At 35.9% G+C, this 25855-nt stretch overlaps 2 protein-coding genes across 8 annotated transcripts in view; one reads left to right on the top strand and one right to left on the bottom strand.

Annotated features, from left to right (window-relative positions):
• Positions 1-15573, bottom strand: part of Daxx (Daxx-like protein) — a 63165-nt gene extending 47592 nt beyond the window's left edge. Inside the window, exons 1-3 of one of the 5 annotated variants that reach the window (XM_081764194.1) lie at positions 15131-15573; positions 12199-12342; positions 3325-3408 (exon numbers count right to left, since the gene is read on the bottom strand). In XM_081764194.1, the coding sequence (XP_081620320.1) occupies positions 3325-3408; positions 12199-12342; positions 15131-15190 (288 nt within the window). In that variant the 5' untranslated portion in view covers positions 15191-15573. The remainder of the gene's footprint in view (positions 1-3324; positions 3409-12198; positions 12343-15130) is intronic. The other 4 variants (XM_081764191.1, XM_081764190.1, XM_081764192.1 and 1 more) reach the window with 4 other exon arrangements.
• Positions 15574-17930: 2357 nt separating this feature from the next.
• Positions 17931-25855, top strand: part of Cip4 (formin-binding protein 1-like Cip4) — a 278849-nt gene continuing 270924 nt past the window's right edge. For 2 of the 3 annotated variants that reach the window (XM_081764189.1, XM_081764188.1), the window contains exon 1: positions 17931-18113. In XM_081764189.1, the coding sequence (XP_081620315.1) occupies positions 18048-18113 (66 nt within the window). In that variant the 5' untranslated portion in view covers positions 17931-18047. The remainder of the gene's footprint in view (positions 18114-25855) is intronic. The other variant, XM_081764187.1, reaches the window with a different exon arrangement.

Genomic DNA, 25855 nt, shown 5'->3' with positions numbered 1-25855 from the left:
ATTAAATTTCATGACTTTTTCGTGACCTTTTCTTTACCAAACCATAAAATTTCGTAACATTCAAAAACTAATAACAGTACCTATATTAGGAACGGGAATGGGGAATGGCGGAAACTTCATAAGGAGGAAATACATAATTTATATGGTTTACCCAACATTGTTAGGGTCGTCAAGTCTAGGAGGTTTAGGTGGGCGGGTCATGTAGCTAGAATGGAAGAAAGTAGAAACGCTTTCAAAGTCTTGACTGGAAGACCAATCGGAAAACGACCATTAGGAAGACCTAGGCGCAGATGGGAGGACAATATTAAGATGGATCTCGCAGAGATTGGAATACAAAGTAGAAACTGGATGCAGTTAGCTAATAATAGAAGTCAGTGGAGAGCTTTCGTGAACGCGGCATTGAACCTCCGGGTTCCATAGGCCATAGAGTTAGTTAGTTTTAGTTAGTTAGTACCTATATTCTTCAGCAAACATCTAGAGGCCCGGAGCTAGAAAAAAATATGTGCCCCCTGCTGACTTCAATTAATACATATGTACACTTCTGTGAAAGTACAGTAGGAAAGTTAAGGGAATATAGTTTATATTTTTGGTCATATTTTACTTTATGATAATGATTGTATCTTCATGATCCTTTTTAGATAGCCAATTGAGATTTTGATCAGAGTGGAGGCCCAGGGCTATAGCCCCCTAAGCCCCTCCCTTAATCCGGCCCTTTTCTTCAACACTATCTAATCTCTACTTTCAAAGGCTGTTTCTTGGAGTGATAAAAGGTTGGTATCTTCTCACTGTTGAATAAACTGGTTAGATGCGTCTCTTCAATGATGCCAGTTGAAGAACAGTCTCAAGAGCGAATCTGAATGTGAATTAGGCCGAATTTTCATGCAAGCGATACAAGCGTGCTTTGCTTGCGATTTGGTAACGTCTAAAGCGGACAATAGACATTTTTGGCAGTGAATTTTGACGTTTTATACAATAAAATTTTCCAGTCTGTACTTATATTCGTATAGATAAAAAAAAAAAAAAATCGTGACCATAAGCTAAATTTCGTGACTTTTTCATGACTTTCATGACCGATAGACATCCTGGTCTCTCAGTCTGAGCCTGGTTTTGACGTCGTGATCAAAGGAGGAAGTGCGAGCGGTTGTCCGCTATGAATGAACACGTGGCTTATCGAAAGCAGAAATCCATAAACAGCCTCGTGGAAGTCACATCTGGTGTTTTGTTGTTGGCTGACAACGCGGGACCACACTCAGTGACGGCAAAGCAAAACCATATTGCAACTCTTGGGTGGGAGCGCCTTGCCTATCCGCCATACAGACCTGAACTCGCACTCAGTGACTTCTATCTGTTTCCGGCTTTGAAGAAGACTCTGAGCGGTAGGCGCTTTGGAGTCACAGAAGCTGTCTGACGCTTCTTCCATATGCAGAGCCCTGAATTTTTCCTAGAAGGATTTTTAAAGCTTATAGATCGGTGTGACAAATGTCTCAATGTACGTGGTACTTATGTGGAAAAATAAAGGTAAGTCTGATCTTTAATGGCATATGCTATTTTTGGTCTTGCATCCCCACTTCCGTTCACAGTCGCCTGGGAAACATTTTCGGACTCCCCCTCGTATTAGGATTTGCTAATCATTATAACTCCAAAGCATACTATGAATTTTCGTGAATTAAATATTGTTTCACTTCTTGACAGAACAAGACACATTGAGGATATTTTTCTCGGGATATTCCAAAGCTTCTTTCAATCTTTATTATGAAATGAAATGAAATTTTAGCTTAATGTGGTATGGTTATGCCCTTTATGTTGACGATGATTAATGAAAGTGAAGGATTGTGAAACTAAATACCTTGTGCTCTTGCACCGAAAATCGAACACGAAACGGCGAGTACCAAAGACACACACTTATAATTCTTTTTTCAAGAATAGAAGTCCAAAAGTGAAGATGTGCGAGGTTCTAAAAACTCCAAACGAATTTATGGGTTTTATCTTCATATTCTTAATTTTGGTGATTCAAGTATGTCACCTACGCGGATTAATTATCAAGAATAAGATAGCATCGGGAGAGAACCTTGGCATACAACGCCAGTATGTAGTTTTAATCTAGTAATATGTATTATATATCATTCATTAGCAAGCAATTTGTACGCAATAAAAAAAATAAAAAGATCTTCAAGGGGATGACACATCCTAAAATTGTTGGACTAATACACCTCGAATACATCAGACTTCCAAAGAGGCGTGATCGTTGGTGCCCATCTGGTTGGAGCTTCAGTGGCAACAGTGGCGAACATTGTAGGGGTATCGAAAGGCACTGTGTCCAATGTTACGAAGGCATACACAATTCATGGGCAAACGACGTCTGCAAAGCACAACAATGGGCAAAAGACAATGCTTTCAGATAGGGACCGTAGGGTATTAAAACTGATTGTATCAGCTAAAAAGAAGACCTGTGCAATGAAAATTACGTCTGAACCCAATTCCCGCCTACAAAACCCGGTTTTATCGAAAACAGTGCGACAGGAACTTCATAAAATGAAAATTCATGGCACGGCCGCTATCACCAAACCCCTGGTTACAGCAGTAAATGCGAAGAGGTGTATCCAGTGGTGCAAGGACCATAAGGCGTGGACTCATGAGCAGTGGAAACACGTAATGTGGTCCGATGAATCGACCTTCATCTTGTTTCAAACAACCGGTCGTGTTTACGTATGAACACCGTCGCAGGCCTATGATACAGACTGTCTATTCCCAACTGTAAAGCATAGGGGTGGTTCTGTTACAGTATGGGCAATGATATCGTGGTTTTTTGCAGGTTCCATCATAGCCCTGCATGGAATGATGAATGCTAAGGCGTATGAGGCCATTTTGGGGGACCAGGTTCTACCAATGGCCCAAATATTGTTCCTTGATGGTGATGGCATCTACCAAGATGATTTGGCCCCTGTCACCCTGCAAAAACGGTGAAATCATGGTTTGAGGAGCATGACCAAGATCTATCACCACTTCCTTGGGTTCCACAATCACCAGATCTGAACATCAAGACAGACCTAATTTCACAAGCGGCGGGATTTTTGATCGACGCTGCCATTATAAAAATCACCACGAACGATACACAACACAGAGTGATCTCAAAATGGCGTCATTTCGTTCTGCTTGGATCAGAGTAACTAGTGCGCATGAGCGGAACTGCGATCGTAGCGCTGCCGCGGAGAAAAATCGAAACGGAACTTAGTTTACGAACTTCCAACCATAAAAAACATATAAAACTAAATCAAGTTTAGTCTCAACAACTAACAAGCTTTAAACTATTATAAAAAGTCTTACTTTTTGAAATTCTTTTAAATGCTCTTTCGTGTTATTCTTACGTCCTAAAATACTGTTGTTCTCCTGATTCCTCTGTTTTCTGATCTGAAAAAAAAAAAGAAAAGAAAATAGTATTGATTCTCTCAAAAGAATGTGTGTGCTATTATTGAAATAAAAATACAAATATTAACACAAAGTCTCACATTTTGACTCTGAAATAAAGGTTCAGATACGGTTAGTGCAGAATATAGAATATAGAATTCTAGCTTTTAGTACAGAATATAGAACATTCAGAGAGCGACGTGTCATAGGCGGAGCACACTGGTATTAAAAGAACCTTGGGTCACTTACTATCAACTATTATTGTCGACAGGGCCCTACTTCTTATTGTAGTAGCAGTGGAAGAAAAGTGGTGGTGATTGAAGTGGACCCTTTTCCTGTATTCGGCGTAATATTACGCCCTCCGGCACTATAGGCTCTTCTATGTTGAGCGAAATATTACGCTGTGAATATTTCTTATTGAATTTATAGCAGGCTCTCTACACCATAAAAAACTAAGTAAATCCTGGCTGTTGTAGCCACTTTAAAGCACTCCATTATTTTGTTTCGAAATTAAATGATTAGGTTCATCTCCATAGTTACGAATCCTGGCTGGAGATGCCACTTTATAGCATTATTGTTTCTCAAAGAAAGAAAAAAAAATCTTATGAATTCTAGTAGACAATCCAATTCACTTACATCGTTACAAATTCTTATATTTCAAATAATAATATTATTTATTACTACTATTACTGTTATGCGCAATGGTTGTCAGTTTTGGAGAAAATAGACAATTATTTACCTGTGCATGCAAGAACTTGTGGTAATGGCATTCTGATAAGCAGTCTCATAAATATCTTATCCGTAGATCTGTAACTAGTCATCCCATGAACTACTACCTTATTCACATTTCTATTCTTTCTTTATACTAATGAAAGGTGATTTTTTGAATGTTAGTAAAATATTTATTTCTTTTTGTTAACAGCAAAAGAAAACTCAGACATCAATAGAAGAAGAAAAGAAAAAAAAAACTATTCAAAACTATTGCCATTAATTTCAAGATGATGATTATAATTTGGACAATAAACAATTATCATTACATTCCAATTATTGTTATTCTCTGATGCCGACTATCTATGGATAGTTTATTTCTGTATTTCACTGTATATAAAATATCACAATAAATTATCGCTGTTCAACATATTTCTAATCATTTAAGTAGTTAGTTGCAAAACTACAATATTTAACGTTTTAGTCAACATGGTTGGCAAAAACCATGGTTTTTATTGAAAAAAAAAAATTTTTTTTGTTTAAACTCGTTTTTTTTTATTTAAACCAGGGTTTTTTGGTTTAAATAATTTGCTCTATGTATTTATATCACATATGGACAAAAATAAGCTTATTTCACCTTGGCTCAGTGGTAGAGCGTTCACCTCCGGTGTTTGGGGTCCCTGGTTCGATCCCAGCTCGCGCCGTGTGGACTTTGTGGTGGACAAACACCGTGCTCGTGGGTTTTCTCGGGGTTCTCCCGTTTCCTCCCACTTTCTTTATTCCACCATTTCACTCATCTCTCATCATCACCGTCTCCTTTAGCCTAACCGGCATAACCGTGGGACGTAAAACAAAGATTTCATTTCATTTTCACATTCAAATCAATTGTATATATATATTGCTAACTAATAGAAGCCTTAACCTACTCTAACTTAACCTATACATATTATCGACATATTTAAAGTACCCAAGAAAATAAAATTATCGCACTCTTCTAGGCATTTCCCGTGAACGACGTATGAAGATTATTACCTAGACTGAACTTAAAGTAGCATATGAGATAGTTGCTATCCCTGTCAAGATTTAATTATTATTATAATTGGCAGCATTCAGAACACTATTATCGCATATAACTAACACAATGATTTGATCCACAAATTTTCTGAGTTAACTATATCTGATATTCAATAACGTATTCCATATTTAAGAATAATAAAATGGATCACTATGTTAAGAGAACACTTATGCATTATCATAGACCTGTCAGCGATAAAGTTAATCCATCCCCATAAGCCTACCCAGGATTATGTGCAGACTGGATGAGTTTAGCTGCTCATGCGATAAGAAACTTAGCGTTATTTTGTACATTCACCATCACTATGAAAAGTTTTCTAAATATTTAATAGCAAAGTTCACTTTTACACAAATTCACAAGTTAATAACAAGTTGGCTACCCCTAATAGTTACAAATTCCCGTAGAAGTTAATATTCAAAGTTTTAACACTTAATTGGCAAGTACCCAGCTTTTCAATTAATCTAAAGGTTGTCCTGATTTTAATTTTTTATAAAGTTTATGGCCAAATTGCACTTTTGCGGCGATATTTTCCAAATTCTGGGTACTGCCCTACGTAAAGCACTTACATTCCTTGTATTCCTTCTTTTCACTGCATCGGATATAATAGCGCCCGCTGGAACAATTATTACCATTATTATATATTTCAATATATATTCACTTTATTATTAAATTTAGTATTATTTCATTTCCTAAATTTCTATTTTAATTTTAGAAACCCAATTTTATTAATATTATGTATGCAAATTATAAATTTTATATTTAATTTGAATTATCAAATTTTCTTTTCCCGACATCTCAACTATGGCAGGTAGAGATGTAAATAAACACTCTCCATTGATTCTCAGTTATCGCTATCACTATTAAGCCAATTATCTAACCTTAATAATTATATTAGAAAGTCCGTACGTTCTATTTGAGACTAAATTTCTACTTTTTATACAGGAAAAATGCTATAGAAATGATCTACTCATATATTTTACATAGGCCTAATCCAGCAATATTATTATTATTTACTCTGTTCTTAATCATGTATATTAATAACATTTTTCTGCTCTACATGTCCATCAACATCATAACTGTCCTCTGAACCCTGATTAACTTGTAATAAGTGAAGTTTATGGCCTGAGAAGCAAGCCTAAATACTATCTTAATCTGCATACACAAAACAAGACTATGTGTAATACAAAATCGTAAACATTGTCAACGGAAACAGTGTTCACCCGCTGGTGCAGATTAAGAGTAAGCAGGTCACAATGCTTCCTCGTGAAAATAACCCGTAAGATTCTCAATGCAGAGCATCTACGTATTTATGTTTATACGAACATATGAAAATTATATTGTCATAGTTTACGGGAAAAGTGAACTGTAACAAATTTACCTGTGTTGAACGGAATAATGTGTTTTCCGTTGGTAAAACATATGTTTTGCTATTTAGAAAACAACTACTTTTATTTCGTTACAATTTTCAGTGCTAAAAAAGATGAAGAAGAATGGTGGTATTGGTGAGGATTAAGAAATATTTTTCCTTTCGTAACTAATTTAGATATTATAACGGAACTTGGCACATGAATTAAGTATAGATCATAGTATTTTTGAAGGCAGATTATAGTAGAATACCTGTAGCCAAAAACGCTCCAGAGGGTGTTCAATTTTGAAAAAGGAATCTTTTGGAGGGAAATGTCCTTATTTATCTCAAATTTCTGTTTTTTCGTACATCATGTACAAATGAGTTTGGTATCATTAGAAAGCCAACTTTCTTCTGAAAAGAAAGGCCTGCAGGCCACGATACTCAAATGACTTATGCTGAGGCAATAGCTACTTAGAAATATTATGACACAAACAAAGAAAAAACAAAAAGAAAACAGGAGAAAAAAGAGAAGAAAAAACACAAAGAAGAAGAAATCATTTTATCAGAAAATTACACAGGGAAGGGGTTAACATTTTTTTTCCAAAACTAAGGCTATATCAGAGGGGTATTACTGCTTAAACTGGGATCTGAGTTACTAGGCTACTTACTTTTATATTTAAAGCAAGCACTCTCTACCAAGAATTAAACCCAGCACCATGCATGTTAAACTGCAGTAGCAGTATGCTGTGAAGTGTGCGTGTCATTATTATGAAGACGTACGTAAGTATTATGGAATAAATGATTACTTCAGCACGTATGATCAGGTACAGGGGAATGAGATATGTTATCTTCAGTTCTCACAGGTTCGCAATTTTGAAGGACCAACTATGGTAAACTATGAAAAGATAATACAAGACGTAACTCAGCAGGGAAATAGGGTAGCCGTATTTAATCACTAATATATTATTTTCATTTAGTTTAAATACAGTATACGCTTAGCTAGTAGTACTGGTAATATTAGTAGGCTTTGTGTCCCTTTTCAGCACCGAGGCTATGAGATGTGGACTTACAGTTCAGGGTGGAAACGAAGCCATCGGAGTGGGTTGAAATTTCAATGCTCTCAAACAGTCAATCCAATCCGAGACCACGTGCTCTACAAGCGCGCGCACTAGCCACTAGACTAGTAGGAAGAGCGTGTTAATAGTAATAACTGTTATAGTGGTTAAACAAGAGAGGATCAGAAGCTAAGGTTACATGGTCAATATTTCTGGAGTTTCGTCTGTTATAGAGAAATGAGGAGTGGGTGGTAATTTTAATGCATGGAGTTGGCAACTGTGCAGTTTCAGGCACACGCCACCTCCGGCGCTAGTTAACACAAATGGCGACTCGTTTGGAAAACTAGTCTCGCCAAGAATTCCACGCAGTTATTCCATTTCTGTGGGCGAAACATGTAACTGAAGATCACCGGAAGCTAGTAGAGGTTAACGGAGACATTGCAATGTCTCGTCAGCATGCCGAAGATAGTGGCTGGTAGAGAAAACGTCACCGACGAGGAGCACAATGGCCGACCGAGCACGCTGGAACATCATCGCTCACCATCTATACAGCCTGGACCTCACCCCAAGCGATTTTCACCTGCTCCCGCACTTGCAGGAGCACCTAGGAGGTAGTAATTCGCTTCAGACGAGTAGGTGAAACACTTCGTGACAACGTGGCTTAACACGCAAGAACAGGATTTTTACCAGAAGGGAATCTTCAAACTCATCCCACGATGCTACAAGTGCCTCAAATGGTATGGAAACTATGTCGAAAAATAACCTAATGTATCTACTATCTATTGGTTGTATGAAATAATCTGTATACGTTTCACTGCAGGCTTTGTAACTTTACTTTCCTCCTCGTATGCACTAGAGGTGACGGTGGTAAATACAAAGTTATCTTCAATTTCAAATTCGTGCCCGCAGTTTCACAAATGCTGCTGGTCTCTGGGCGTGCCTTCAGTTCAGTCTGGCAACTCTCACAATATAGGCCTCAGCACATATCTTGGCTCCACGAGAGCTGGATTACAAGACCATACGACAGCGTTGCCAACCTGATCAGAAGATATTATCGTACTTAGCACTTAAAATTATCGTTTTTGTCGTATAATTATCGTATTCTTTTGTTTCCGGTCTCAATATCAAGTTTTATTGTTATTACTATTACGAGGGAATTAACACCAATGTTTGCAGCTAAAACTGTATTCAGCAATCTGCATAGGAAATATGATTAAAGCTTAATTCTTTACCAGTCAATCGAAAAACAAAATCTAATTTTCCTTCAATACTTTACATGCCTTACTTGTGAAAACTTATCTACATTATCTAATTACCCCTTCTTGATTGGTTTCCTGAGTATGTTGTCGTTGCTCTTAATTTGATTACAGGTGAGACCACGTAACAGCAGTACAAATACTAGTAGTGGTTTGCATCAATTTTACGTTACATCTCATACAGTATCGGTGTTCAAAATGTATGTTACACCACAACGATCTCCGATTAACCAATTATGTCGTGATAATAAACATGTGTAAGCAGGTAAATACGTTTTATGATTTTAGGCTACGATAAAGGTAAATTCTACCTAGGGTATAACATAAAAATATTTAAATTACTACAATATTAACTTTAATTTGCCTGCATTATTTCCTCTCTAGACATTATTAGTTTTTGTAATTTTGAGAAATTCTTACTCTTTTTCACGTAATGAATGAAATTCCGACCAGGATTTGTTAAATTGATCTCCTATTATCGTACAGTAGCTGTCGTACAGTGTACAGGTGTAAAAATTATCGTATGATTCGATAATTATCGTACATTTTGGCAACGCTGCCATACGATCGGTTGCGGCAAGAGTCGATGAAAAATGAAAGATAATAATGAAATGAAGGGTAAAAGAACAGCACATAACACCCAAGAGTGAGAATCGAACCCGTGACATTTAAGTTTTGTGGTCCTAGCCTTAGACCACTCGACCATGTCAGGCGGCTAAATTAAATGAAATTAAAGTTCTAGTTTAACGTCCCACGCGGTCTATTTGAAGCATAGAAGATAAAGACTACGAGCCTTGAACTAACTACTGAGAAATGTAATTTAGATAAGAACTGGAATAATATAACCACACCATTTCATCGAGAAACATTAAGTTTCAAGAACTTTACAACCAACTAATTCTGTGGCCTATGGAACCCAACGATTAAATGCCGCATTCACAGAAGCGCTCCAATGACTTCCGTTCTTAGCCTATTGGCTACAATTTCTACTTTGTATTCCAATTTTGCAAGATTTATCTTAATATTGTCCTCCCATCTGCCCCTCGGTCTTCCTTATATATATATATTTCCATTAGATTAAAATTTTCCATTCTGGCTATATAACCTGCTCACCTGGATTTGATGATCCTAATGAATGTTAAGCAAATGGTATAAATTACGCAGTTCCTTGTTATGAAGTTTTCGCCTTTCCCCATTCCCGTCCCTCTTGGGTCCGAATATTCACTTCAGGATTTTATTTTCAAATACTTTCAGTCTGCGCTCTTCTCTCAAAGTAAGCGACCATTTCGCAACTATTCAGCGCAAGAAACACATCTGTCATTTTATGTTTTATGCTTCAAATTCTATTACACAATTCGAGAAAACAAAAGAGCATGGACTGAATAATAACATGTATTCCCAGCTTTTAAGTGGACATCTATATTCTTCATAGATATGGTTTTGGTATGTTAATTCTAATCCTAGATATTCTGGAAGTACCCACTTATAGAATCCAAACTATTCTTACAGAATCTACAAAATATTTTTCCGTTATGCATAAAATTACCAACTGTCACAAACAGTGATAAAATTCATAGTGGAAATTGGTAGCATTGGGTTTCAGAAAACATGAATATGGCCATTTTATATGTTTTTGTGCAGTGTAAATTTTGTATTATTTTAATGTAAATTTTATCCAATACTGAACTATTAAAAAACTAACACTACCTGTGAACCTACAATTAATTTAATAAGTTAGGGCGCCAGTACAAAACGAAAGTACTTGATTAGCTTTTATGTATTAGGTTACCTTTATCCTCGTTTACATGAGTGATGATTACAATTACGACATTGAAGAAACGTACTGAACAGAATCATTTATTATCATTTAATTAGTTACGTATTTTCACCTGAAGTTAAAACAAGTAAATGTAATTTATTTCCTTAACATTGTAAAACACAAGGTGTGATCAAAAAATACAGTGAATGCGGTTGCACAGTGCCATCTATCGATGTTGTATAAATTTCAAATAGTAAACTCGGTAGCCTATACCTTTGGTACAGCCAGTGTCGAGTTTGAACAAGCTGCAACATGTTAGTTGGCTTCCAGAGGCAGAAGAGTGAGGACGTGTTACGAGCGTCTGTCGTGTGCCAACATTAAGTTTTGTTCTAAGCTGCAAAAATGTGCTAAAGAAGCTCACGAAATGTCAAAAATCAGTGTATGGCGATGAAATGGTGGCATTGAAGACTATTTACAAGTGGTATGAGTGATTCAAAAGCAGCAAGATGTCGTTTGAAAACGAACAACGATCGAGACGTCCTTCGACATCAAAAACAGGTGAAAACGTGCAAAAAAATGGCACAAATGATTTTTTCAAACACGGAGTTGACTATTCGCGAGCTTTCCGAAGAACTAAACACCTCGTATGGGTCCATGAAAAGCATTTTAACCGTTGATTAAATGGGCAAATGGCTTCCTTCTTCACATGAAAACGCATCGTGCCACACCTTGCTTTTGATCCGCGAGTTTTTGGCCTTAAAGAATATTCCTGTCTGTCTACATTCGCTGTGCTCTCCAGATATAGCACCATGCGGCTTCTGTCTCTTCTCAAAAATTAAAACTGCGCTTAAAGGAAAACGTTTTCACACCATCCTTGGCATTGAGGGGGCCAGGCCAGAGCACCTGAACGCCTTTCAAAAAGGAGTCTTCCAGAAAGGCTTTCAGTAATGCATTCAACATTGGGATAAGTACTTGATAGCCAAGGACAGTACTTTGAAGGAGATTAAGTCAAATTCCATGTAAGCTTATTACTTTGTTGCTAATGAAATTATTCAACGTATTTTTGATAATACAGGGTGTCTACTAAAGTTCCAAACTGAAATTTCGTGACTTTTTCGTGACCTTTTCTTCACCAAATCATAAAATTTCCTAACATTTTCAAGAGCGAATTAGGCAGAATTCTCATCCATGCGATAGATACGTACTTTGCTTGCGATTTGGTAGCGTCTAAAGCCGACCATAAACATTTTTGGTGGTGAATTTTGACGTTTTATAGAACAAAATTTTCCAATCTGTACTTACATTTGAACAGTTAAAAAAAGTCGTGACCCAAAACTTAAATTTCGTGACTTTCATGACCGTTTTCTGATTTCGTGACATTCGTAACCAATAGACACCCTGTAATATCTCGTAAATAGCTTTGTCCTACTGACGATGAATAACCATGGTGTTATTCGAAATATTTAGGAGAAAAAAAAAAAACAACAAACAAACAAAAAAAAAAAAAAAACGATTGTTTGGACGTTTATAGGATCATGAAGTAAAGTAAAGTGGATGCTAACTCTCATAGTGACAGAATGAAAATACCCTACCTGCGACAACTTGGATACACCTGTGTCAAGTTTTGTTAGAGCAACTCGTTTCTTCACATTATTACCAGAAACATTCCCATTTACTTCATCTCTCTTTCTTTTTCCTCCTGTACTAACAGTTGATGTCTTCGCATGCTTATCCTGCTAAAGAAAGAAGAAAAAACTACATGTTAGATATACGGTACATACAAACTCTTTTCACAAAATAATACAGTAATATACGAAATAAGTGGAGGAACCTACTTTTAAGGAGTTTGGTTTATCAATCAAAAAATATTTTATTTATCTAATCCGTGTGTTCGTCCGTCCAGGAAGCAAAAAATCTGAAGAACTACTTGATGGATTACAATCAATTTTGACCGAGATATAGACGGTCAAAAGCTAGGAATCAGGTTTTCGTGATATTAAAACCGGAAGTGATAGAAATAATTTATTTCCGGTCTTTACGTTCATCAATACAGAGCAAAAACAGAATAGATAGCGACAACTCGTTTCCTGCAATCAACTAAGCGTTCCAAGAATACATTCCATCTCCACTCTTTAACTCTGCTAAAATCGGAAGGAATAGAAATCTGAAACTTCGTGGTTTCAATTTATTGATTTTCATAGAGCAAAAACGAAAAGGGATAAGAAAAAGATGTGTTTTAAGAATTGACTTAGCGTCTAAGAATAGGTACCACATCTCTCTTACCCCTCTATTAAAACCGGAAGTAGCCGAAATCAACCACTTCCGGTTATAACGTTAGCCGCTATCGATTCAAAACGGTAATAAGATACCGAGAAGCGGTTTTCTGCGATTAATTAACCGTCCCAAGAATTCCAAGCATGTGCCATATCACATTACTTTCGTTTCAGTGTAGTTCCGTTAGGCGAAATTTACTGAATAAAGAGAAAAGAAAGGTGGAATGTATCGAACTGAGCAACCACGGATATATCTGATTGGTATTGTTGAGTGATTTTTTTTTTTTTTTTTTTTTTTTTTACGTGTAAATATTTACTTTGTGACCGAATGGGTTGATTTGGACTTTCGCGTCCCGTTTAGCAAGAGGCTCTATAAGATATGGACGTACGGCTTAACATGTGATCGGATCACAAAAGTTCCTACCGGGAATCGAGCTCGGGTCCCCCGCGCCAAATGTAAATACACCAACCATATAGCCTCAAGCCGTAATTAGTGACACGAAGTGCAGCCTCTCTCAAAGAAAAAGTTAAACGATATGTTTTTTAACAGTTTCCTGGATTTATGACTCTAATAACATCGTCTTCTGGGACTTTTAAGGCAGACTCTTTAATACATTAGTGAATTTTGAGCTCTTATATCTGATGTAATTATTGTTTGTATGAATACTTAAATCTTTGCACCTCTTTCTTCCAATCTGCACATTTTTAACCAAAACTTACATCTAAAATTCCTAGCTCTCTTTTATCAGGAACAAATTTCTACAAGCGGCTGAGTTAAATAGTGTTAAAGTAGGAAGTGACATGTAAACTTAACTCAAATCTTGTTCAAGTGTAATACCACAAATTCCTTTCTAGCGTGACAAACTTGCATTGCGACAGAATCGGGATAGAATCATAAAACATTGTTGGAAATCAAACGCAACGCGAATTAGAATGTTTTTAAAAGAGTGTGGTGTTCGCATGAAATTCAATAGGAAAAATAAATAAATAAAATAATCATAGAGTGAACTGACTTACAATAAAGTTTAGAACTGGGAATGTATTACTCTCACAAAAATTATTTCCTATATGTCATGCACATACACACAGTGCGGAAACCACATTAACGTACATACCTGTAAATACAAAATATAAACACGATCGAATTGGTACGTTTAGTGAAGAACTAATACAGGTTGGTTGAGTTGAATTGATTTTTAGTTTAACGTCCCGTTCAGCAACGAGGCTATATGAGACGTGGACCTACTGATTAACGTGGATTCCGAACCAGATGAACTCCTGCCGGGAATCGAACCCGGGTCTCCCACGCTAAAGGCGCGTACGCTAACCGCTTATAATACAGGTTGGTGTGTGTTTCGCGCCTGTATGATAGTTTTTACGTATACGCATCTTCGCTTAGCGTTTACTTGTTACGAACGCATTTCGGTGCTTTCGCATGGATCCACCAGCTTTCGCCCTGCCCTAACTTGGATTAGATATAATGTTTGCTTGTAGTGCCCACCTAGCATAAACTGGTGCATGAATTTCGCACTGATACCGGTAATGAGTAAATGGAATTCTAATTATTCTACATTTACTTCTGGTGCAATCTCCCCTCCCCCCCTTACTTGAACTTCTTGCAGACCTGAGTTTCAGGCCGTCTACTGCGAATATTTCGCAGGACAATAAAGAGGAAATTTGTGAGAGTATTATAATTTTTCAAACTTATTTCGAGTGGTGTTCTTAAACTCAACCTACACGAACTATTGTATATCACCCAGGAACCAAACATGAAAATTATCAATTATTAACGTAGAGTAATTTTACCTATGTGATGCGTCGTGAAGTATGTACGAAATGTGCGTCTGGATATATGCTCTTACTATAATTTTACTTACGCACCAAATATCGCCAATATAAATTAGACCGGTGGCCGTACTACTACATATGGTTTGCGTCGAAATAACTAAAACTTTATGTTATGCTTTGCGATTATCAACAAAACTTATAATTGCTTATATTTTCCCCCTGGGACCAATAAATTTTGCGAAGACCCATAAGAAATAACCTCAGCACTCAGAATTTGAACTCAAAACCTTTTTTACCCCTACAGTTTGAAGGACATTACATGCCAAAAGAAGTCTCAGTTATAGTTCGCAGGATGGATGCATGATAATTTGTACAATCAGCAAAATAATAATAACTAACAAATGGTTAGAAGATGATGAAGTGAGTCATTCATAATAAATTGATTGGCAAACAATAAAATTACCTTTGTATATTCCTCATCTTCGGATGACGACGCTAACGTGATCACATCACATTCACTCATTTCAAAAAGACACAACAAAATTGAAGACCAATAAAAGTTACTCTAAAATACCATTGAATGTTGGTTTTACGTAAAACATAAATATAAATAGCAATTTACACCACATATCAAACAATTATCACTTTCAAAACAATCCATTAAGAAACTCTATCTTTGCACTATATTCGATTGATCATAGTTGCCAAAGCCTACACGCGACACCAGTGCTTCTCAAAGTGTGGGTCGCGCCCCATTGGTGGGTCGCTGGCCGTTTTTTGGCGGGTCGCAATAAGTTTTTCCTTTTAATTATGAACATTTTATTTTGATGCAGAAACATATGTTATGAAGTATTATTCAGAAAATGAAAATTGGAAGCGTTTGTTAATGAGGTGAAGAGTACGTGGTTACTCAGAGCCCTGCCCTGTTATACAGTCAGTACAGATGCTGGGCTAGAATGGAAAGAGTGTGTGTCAAAATCTGTCACGGGGTAGGGTATTGCTCGCGGGTAGTGTTAATTCTGTGTTACCTTTCAATGGAAACACTTTAACGCTGTTTGTCATAGCAGGGGCGGATCCAGGACGGACTTCTGGGGGGTTGTAATACTGCTACTTAGAGCTACTTTTAAGAGCTCCTAACTCTGAGATAGGTTCTATTTATATATAAAATAAGAAAGTTTAAATTTCTAGGGGGTGATCGTCCCGATCGCCCTCCTGGATCCGCTCCTGGGGCATACGTACATTTTCATTTGATACACTTATTGAGAAAGAAAGATACATTACACTTGCTTGATCGTCTCTGATTGATACTATTCTCGTACCGGCAGAACCACTATATTCATAAATTTACATTACAATTTAGTTTGAAAGTGATATATTTACGATAAACATAAAAGAAGCCAACTAAGTTTTGATTTATTAAAATTTAAGCATCGAGCTCTACTTTGTAATATGCATGGTCGCTCGGGGTTTTCATATCCCCAAATAAATCTCATGTTAACAACTCATGTGGACTGTCATTGAACGACCTGGAATTAGATACGATTTAAAAAAATAATTAATTGCTTTGAAATTTACAACAATTACATAGAATGTCAATGTGTATTTGAACAAAATTAGGCCGACCACAAAATTCCTTTTATTATTTAATGTGGGTCGCAATGACAACAAGTTTGAGAACCAATGCGCTACAATATCATTGTTCAATTGTCTACATAGAAATTGTTGCTATCGATTTTGTACGTAAATTGAGAAAATTTTTCATTGTTTACCTAAAGTGTTTTAACGTAATGTTATAATATAATAAATTGTTTGTTGTTATACTAACCTTAGAAGCCATTTGTTGCAGAAATCGCTTGATGAATCTACGTTATGATTAATATCAAGAATTATTTTCTATTACGGAACCAAGATTGAAACACTTCTTTAGTAACCGAAATTTCGCTACTATTTTATTTTGACCAGTATTATTAATCAATTTTGTGTCATATATACATCATAATATTCCTCTATATTTTGATTTCTCTTGTATATATCATGTAAATAATAATACACATCACACAACTACTATGTTTTGCTGTGTATAATGTGTACTGAAAATATTGGTATAAAATCTTAAGAAAATATTTTACGTTTTACATATTTAAATTGAATTTTATTTATTTATGTTTGTTTTTTCTTCCCGTTATAAAAGAATTTTCGTGTATATATTTTTTTTTCAAGTTTGCTCTATGGTAAACATTTTACGTTTGATCAATAACACCAACACTTGCTATCAAATTGTATAGATCTGAATAGGCCTATGATATTCAGGGTATTACAGCATATGTCTTATTGATTTCTAGAGCAATATTTTGATGGATAAACAAAGATATATTCATTAAGATTTTCCTTCGCAAAAATTGTAGAGCGTAATACAACTCAAATCTTATACCAATAACTGTGAACCAAATCGCAGCTTTTTGCGTTGCGTTGATGTAAACCAATACCGAATGAGAAAGTTGAAGATGTAAAAATCTTGTCCAAGTTATTTATTTATTTGTATGCAGAGTCACTTTTTTCTTACATGTATACTTCTTACGGGATTATTCATATCAGAATAAATGAAAATATGAAATATATTTACTTTAAAATACAATATCTAGAATAGCTTCCACCGATTTTTTCACCTAGTTTTGAAATTGAGAAACTATACGGTGTAGACCGAGGACTTTACCCTACTTAAAAATTGTAGAGCGTAGCGTATCGAAAAACACAAAATCAATTATATTTTATGCGTATTCGCAAACTAAAACGCAGATTTAGCGTTAGAAATTTTGATTATCGCTATAGTAATTACAATTGCCTTCTCTGCTCTTGTTTCCATTGAGACCCATAAATCTGGCCAAAACCGATAGAGAATGAGCGCAAGCCCTCGAGTCTTAATGTCAGAGTATATTTCAAACAATACTCTGTTAAAGGCCATTAAACCGTAGAGTGATTATTATAATAATCACTCTACGCATTAAGGGCCTTATGCAGTCATCCTGAAGCGTGATTAGTGGCATACTAAAGAGTTTTGCTAACATATGTTCCCTTCATTAGTCAGGCTTTTAGTATGTCGTTAATCGTACGTCAAAACGACTCTGCATAAGGTCCTAAACGTTTTGTTGTAGTGCCATCTATTTTATTTCTTGTAACTGTTTTGACTCGAGTTTTCTCCTTATTCTCAGTAGATGGCAGTTGTGTAGTTCTGAGTTTATTACCTTTGTACTTAACGAAAATTCCCAGGATTCAGTGCATACCAAACAGATTGAGTCAGCCATGTTAAGGTTAAGGTTCGTGAGTGTGCAGTGCGTTTTGTGAATTTTTTTTACGGTCGAAATTGTGGCTAATATAGTGAAATGTCACAAGAAATAGATAGTAATACTTTGGGGTGTGAGAAAATGAGCTGGGGAACAGAGCTGTGGGTAAGTAGAGGAGTAAATTTAGATTTGTTTTTATGAGAGGCCCCGACTGACTTAAATGCAATCGAAGTGGTTCACTCCTTCGTAGCCGCGGTGAATGAGTGTGGTTGACTGGGTTAATTTTAATCGAGTTTATGTTGGCTGTTATGATTTGAAATTGAGTATATATATATATTTTTTAACAAGTATAAGTACAATAGATGGCTTTTTTGTTGAATAGTGCATTCAGTGATTTATGTTATAATTGTTGACTAAAGATCTTTAATTATTAATATCGATCTTTGACAGCTTGAGTTTGTTTGTAACAGTTTTCTCGAATTTGAATAAAAACTTACAAACAAATTAATTTATGAGGAATATGTTATGAGTTTTTTTCTTTATGAAGAACATACTTTAGATTTTGGTATGGTTTGTTTACATGGTAATTTTTAGTGCAAGGTATATTTGTTCAGTACAGGCGAAGTAATAATAATAAATGAGGACTATAACGGCCTAATGAAGATTCTTGCATTCATATTCAGACTGAATTAAAGTTCTATCTGTGTTATTGAGAAATGATTGAGATACGTAAATGTTTCCTTTTCTGTCAATAATACGTCAATTTTGATTTTATATGGTTTAATGAAGTGCACGTATAGAAATGCTACCGTTAGTCAAATTTTCTATGTTTGATGTTTCCAAGGTCGTATATCCTCACACATTTTTGATGGGAAATTGAACTTTTTATTTGCTTCTGATACTAAGACGAGGTACTGAAGTCTTGACATCGTGAGAGTTGGGAGAGTCGTTTGATTTTATTTAATGCAATGTGAGACTCTTAGGCATTGTTTATGATCAGTGCAATATAACTGGAGAAACTGGTTATTTTTGTTATAAATAGTATTGTTACGGTTATGGCTAGGAAGGTTATGAAGTATACGAGAACCTAATTCAGTTAGTACCGTATATTTATTTATTAAAGAAAACAATATGAACCATATGACCTGTGCATTATCGCTATTGGAAATGTTTAGTAATGAGGTAAAGATATGAGAAGGTTCGGTTGGTGTTGATTACTGAATCAATGTGACTGAAAAATTAGCTAGTTAAATCAAATTCAATACATACTCTAGTGAAATTTTAGCTGTCAGATTTTTAGTGAATTTTAGTAAATAAAATAAATAAGCCATTCATTGGTGACTTTAAACTGACCATATTATTTTTACATGAGGTTATTGAGTTTATGGGGGAGGGGAAAGATTTCAGTGTGGAGGTTATTACTTCGGTGCATTTTCAAAGGGACTGAATTCAAAAATATTACATTTTAAGAAGCGCCACTGAAAACTTCCAAATAAAAGAGAAAATGTGCATTAAGATACACCGATAGTTTTGTTTATTCTTGGTGCAGTACAAATAATGATAAAATGACATAATCAGGGTATTTTTTACTTAAGGCCCTTTGATTATGCACCAAAGATTTACAAGAGCGCTAGAAGTTTGAGTCAAGTAAAAGAACGAAGACACCCGAGTATTGCGATATGATTTCAGTCTCTTCATCATTGTGTAATAGAAGTCAGGTAAATTTAAATGAGTACTAACTGAACCTTTGCTATTTATACAGTGGATATTTCTAATATGAGCGTGAATCTCCTTTCCACTTCTCACTATATCTGTGCAAGTCCATTTATGGACACAAGTAAAGGACAGGAAGACTGTCTTAAGGGAGTGAGTTGCTATAGACAACCATATAAATGTAGTGTTTTAATGTATAGCATTTGGAGGGAGTTTGTGGCAAAGTTGGATAATAGATTATATCAAATGGAGATTTTTTTTTTTCTTATAATACCATATCCGAGTACACCTCATTGTGGGTCCTCATACCTTCGAAGTTGCCAGCTTGCAATAGGTTTTGTCATTCAGATTAAAGCAAAGAACCTGGGATGTCCATCCCGCTACACGTAGGTCCTCTACTGGTTGCCTTTCACAAGGGTATAAACTTTAATGTCCTAGTGGTAATATTAAACTAATAGGTTCAAAACTACGCTTAAAATGTGGAATAGAGAAATGAAGACAAATTTTATATATATATATATATATACAAAATTTGGGATCGACCAGCGAAAACTGCTCGTTTCTAGAATGTGTGGCTTTTGAGATCTGTGGAGAGCATTGGCCACGAACATATAAACTTTTTTTTTTTTTTTTTTTTTTTTTTTTACTATGGACATATAAACCGGCTTTTTAATATATAGATTGATAATATGTTCATCTCGAAGTATGAGATCAGTGAAAAAAGTTGGCCACCATCTTTAATTTTGTATTATCTGGTGGAGTAAGTTTACAGATTACTAATATGCAAGATTTGAGATGGGACTCGAATACTGTCATATCCCTATTGGTGGACTATTATGAATTCGGCATAGGATGTTCAGAATTTATAAATGTGACTGTGTCAGAGAATTTGTTTATTATATACTTGAAACTACGAATGTGTATTAATGTTGTACCCGCAGTATGATTACGGAAAGGTAGTCAGCATTGTTATCCCTGAGCGATCTTCAAAGTATGAAGTGAAGAGCGTGCATAGTACACGAAAGTCGGTGACTGAAGTTTGTGCCTATCCCATACACTTTTTGTGAGTACATTTGGGAGATTTTTTTTTTAACGTTAAGAATTCATAGCTAATTCTGTGTAGGTGTTAATGTCAACTCAAGCAGTGCATATCGATTGACTAGCATAATTCTTTAAAATAAGGTACTTATTCTTACGGGACATACAATGTTACAGATTTTTTTTTTTTTTTTGAAATAATGCCCTCCCCGCTGGTCTAGTGGTTAACTGGTGAGTCTTTGGTGCACGTGGTCCCGGGTTCGATTCTCAGTGAGAGCGCAAAAAATCTTTCACAGTCATTCACTTTCATAAATCATTTGTCTTGTTTAGCCGAAAGAGCATATTCGTGGGACGTTAAACTTAAATTTTATTTTTTTTTCTAAAGTTAATTATGTGTAACAACTATATCTTTACTGAGGGTTACTCAACTTTATTTAGTTAGTAATGGTTTGGGTTGCATGACTTTAGAGATACCTTTTGGGTTGGGAGTTTTCGTTGTATGCCCTTATGCAACATGAACGTGGGGTATGGACAAGGTCCGGGGCTTGGATCCAGTGTAATTCGTGGCCACCTAGACTATCAAGCAAGATCATCTCGATCTGTAGAAGTCGTTCCATACCACCTTATTTTGCATTCTAGAAAACTGGATTGCAGAGCCACGGTAGAAACTGTCGTGTTGTTGTTACCACATTTGTGCTTAAATTGTTTCTTCCCGTTTTAAGTTAACAGAAGACACGTACGATGAAATATGCCTTTTGTTATCGATTGTGTTCATTGTTTGCCCATTGTTTAAACACAAATTATCTGCATTTTACCAGAAATTGTTAGGATAATTATTTGCAAGTAAAGCAAAGTGAATAGTTATAACCAAAAATAACAAAGTAGCTTGAGTTGGAAGTTTGATTTATGTTTGTTCAGATTATGCATAGTCGTGAAATGTCGTGATTATTGTAAATGTGACTACATACGAAAGTTTTTGATTTCCATGTCTTTGTGATTTTGATTTGTTGCTGAAACGTTTGTAGTTATGACCTTGCAAGGGTGAAAGTTGCTCTCACAGCTTGAGCCAACGGCGTACCGGTCAAAGGTCGCGACACTAGTTGTTTGACGTGCTTGTTTCAGGTTGTTCCCGACCCAGTTTAAGACGCTGGAAGTAGACGTGTGTGTCGTTCAGTTTACATTATAATGTTATCGTTTTTGTAGTAAAATGTTCTTACTAATCCTACGACAGTTATTTCAAAGAAGCAGCTTACCATATTATAGCGTTAAATATGTAAATATCATATCATATATATACGCCGAATACAATGTAGTACGCGCTACGAGTTATATAATCCATGTCTTTGTAATGACATGCAACTTACCTGCGTCTTTGCCTTATAATTTCGTGGGATGTATTGCTTTTGTAACGGAGTTGTGCTGAAATATGTGTACTTATTAATACAGCAGTGTCCGTTAAACTTATTTGCGGTATTAATTTCGAGTGCATAACGATTGTTCTTCTCGCTCAATATAAAGAGAACAAGTTAGTGTCGATGATTTCATTTCACTGACGATGGCCCAGATTACATTGTACTTGAAGTTAGTTTCGAACGTTTCAGCTGGATGTATTATTGGAAAGAACTTACACACAGAGTTCAATTTTCAGGAATTCCTAACAATTACATATATGTCTACACTATATATAAACCTGGCACTCGCAGAATAGCTTGGGAACGTGTACTATTTTTTGTTGTTGTTTCGTTTTAGTTATAGTAAGCCCACATTTTATTTTATTTTTTACCCTCTCCATCCATTTTATCTTTTCGATCTTTCTCCAACACAAATTTCGAAGGTTTAAATATTTTTTTCTTTCCTAATGTCAAAGTCTTTGAACGACATAGTCCAATACTCCATATATAGCACTTGACCAATTTCTTCCTTAATCCAATATTAAGGTTGCTAGTTAAGAGTGACTTTTTCGTACAGTAAGCGTATCTTGTCAAAATACTTCCCAGATACTTGACATTTTTTACCTCTTTAAGTTCTCTTTGTTCTACTCGACCCGTAAGGGCGCGTCCTACAGGATATTCTCTTGACTTTCGATTTTTCGATGTTGATTTCCATTCCATATATTTTCCCAGTGTCAAACATTCAGTGTAAATGTTGACTAATTGAGGCGGCATACTGCGTCCTTGTGTTGACTCCTTTTCCAGTCTCCTCACTGTTGGTTCTTCCTTGATTCAGACGCTATTGCATTGGTTATCCTATGTATAGGTTGCGAACGAGTCATCGGTCTCTCCAAATGATTCCGATTTCAAGTATTTTCAAAAGTTTGTCCAATTGATCCGGTCGAAAGTGTTTTTTTTTAACCAATCGATGTAGCACAAACACACCACTTTCTTTACGTCGAGAACTCGTTCCGGTATACTTCTCATCAGTCCAATGGCACCTCTGGTGCCATTTCTTTTCCGGAATTTATTCTCTAACGTCTCTTCTATTCTACTTTCCGGTCGCCTGTTTAGTAGTTATGCGTGCAATTATCTTTCCAGTGTGGGAAATATGGCTAATAGTTCTGTGATCATTTTACTTCTTTGTTTGCCTCTTCTTGGGTAATACGACCATTGAACATCAGTCAGTACTTTCATTAGATTATCTCCTAATCCCTTGAGCAAATCTGCTGGTATGATGTTGCCTTCCTGCTTCGCATGTTTTTGATGGTTTGTACTACTTCACTCTTCAATATACGGGTCCTTTTTCTTCATCATCGATCGCAATATCTTTGGGACGGGTTCTTCTTGTCATATCCTTTATGTATTCCTCCCATGTTCTAAGGACTCTGTGATGGTCAGTGATTACCTGACCTTGTTGGTCTTCGATTCCAAACGTGCGCATACTTTTGTTAGCTTTCCCTCCTAATTTTTGTAATTTCTGATAAGAGAGATAATGTCTGCCGCGCCATGGGAATTCCATTATTTCTTCATATATCTGTTCCATATAGGTCTACTTCTATATTCGTGTCTCTTCTCAGTTCATTATTCAGCCTTCTGTATTTCTTTATGCCCGTGGTTGTCTCCCTTGTAATCGCTATTTATGGAGAACGAAAGCGAAAGATTCATGATTTTCGGAGTTGCTGAGATTAATAGTGACACTCCAAATCCTAATATGGATTGAACTCTAGTATCGGTCGTTTTCGATTATTTTTCGTCACTTCTCCCCACGTCTCACCCAGTATGACAAAAAGGGAATGAATTTAGACATAAACGTCATTATTTTTATATATGTGACCGTCCCGTTCACCGCTCCAACAATATGTTTTAAATAAAATAGACTAGGGACCACTCATGTACCTAAAGTAAAAAAAAAAATCAGTACTGTTAGATCTGGAAGGAGTTAGCCATCAAACATTTTTAAATATTTATATAGATGTGCTCAGGAGGCGGTTTTTCGTACTCCATCCGGTACAATCCCTTAACATGGCAATACTGATTACTCAATGCAAATAATGTAAAACATAACACAAAAGAAGTCAGTCGTATGGCGTTGTCAGCAATATTAACCTCAAAACACAACAAGATTACTAGTCGTTTAAACCCATGACTGACTGTTCGGCACTTGCATAATCTAATTTACGAAATTAGCTGTAATAAATAACCTTGTTCTGACTGTTTTCCTTTTAAAACTCGGACATACGGTAGTAGTATATTATAAAAAGGCGCTCGGGTTCATTTTGTAGGAAGAAGGGGACATGTCAATACAAGCGAGAACTTAAGTAACCCTGTTAATGGGTAAATAAGTTGAGCCTCCTCTTTTAAGCTTCTAAACAGAGTTCTTTTCCCCTCTTTGAACTCTGTTGAGGATTTGGGCACGTAAGAGTCAATGATAGAGTAGAAATTGAAAAATAAATATTGAATGTGATGTCTCACTCGTATGAGATTGCAAACTCATAATAAATAGAAGAATCAGTCTTGAAATTTTCACAAGTAAAACTAGTAGACGCACACCTTAGCGTATGTGAGTTTCACTTAAGCGTCGATCATTTCAATATCCCACTGACATTTCTTCAGGGCCAGTAAACCTTGAATTTCGTTATTGTCTGACAAATTTACACGTTGCTCTCGTGATTTCAACTCTAAATACTTTCCTAAACACTCCGTAAATGTTGTTGATAATCACTAGTAGAAAATACTAAAGGCAGTTTTGAGTTAAATTGAAGTTATTAATGTGCACTTACGGGGTGTTTAGTAAAATATTTACAGTCACAAGATTTATCATCATCATCATCATCATCATAGGTATTCTGCCCTTATTGGCAGGTCATTTGCCGCAGCTAAGCAGCTTCCATGCTGCACGATCCTCCATTAACCTCTTCGTTTTCACGTATGATTTTTCTGTGTTTATATCATCCATCAATTGTAGTCTCTTTCGCTTCCTTCCTCTTCTCACCGCCAACATACCCTCTAGGAGTCCTTCATGATACATATCTTCTTAGGCAATGTCCCAATCAGTTTCTCTTCCTCTTCTTAACAATATCTACAAGTGTTGTCTTCTCCCCCACCATTTCTAACACCCTCTCATTCGTTTTCCGCTCGATCCAATTAATTCTTTACCTTTTTCTCCACGCCTACATTTCGAAGGCTTCCAGTCTTTTTTTCATCACTTTTAAGTAATGTCCATGTTTCCGTCCCATACAGTACAACACTCCCCATCGTCTAGAAGAAAATGTCAGTAGGTTATTAAAATAGTCGACGCTTAAATTAAATAAGTTAAGGTGTATGCGTGTTTTTATTACTTTATTTGTACATAATAGCGTATTACATAAAAATGAAAACACTAATTTAATGTACACAAGGACTCTGAGATGAACAGGTTATCGATCGTTTTGGTTAATCTTATTATTCATCATGGCATCTGTGTTTGTGGGAGTTTTTACTAAGATTATATCATTGCATAATTACTTTACTGCATATTTTGCAAACATTCGTTGTAAATTTTTTAAAAGTATATTTCCTTACTTTAATCTTACGTTCGCAATTTTTTGTCTGTGCAGGTAGGCATAGTTTAAATTAGTCCTATCACGTATTGAAGTAAAATTTTGCGGTGAATAGTGTATGTGTGTGTTAATTTTGCCCTCAGTGTTATGTTAAACCGTTAAATGATATGTATGGTATATCCTG

Source organism: Thermobia domestica, chromosome 7 (assembly GCF_964235325.1).
Source record: "Thermobia domestica chromosome 7, izTheDome1.hap1.1, whole genome shotgun sequence".
Lineage (NCBI taxonomy): Eukaryota > Metazoa > Arthropoda > Insecta > Zygentoma > Lepismatidae > Thermobia > Thermobia domestica.
Note: the sequence above shows the minus strand (reverse complement) of the source record. Positions and strands in the feature narration are given on the sequence as shown.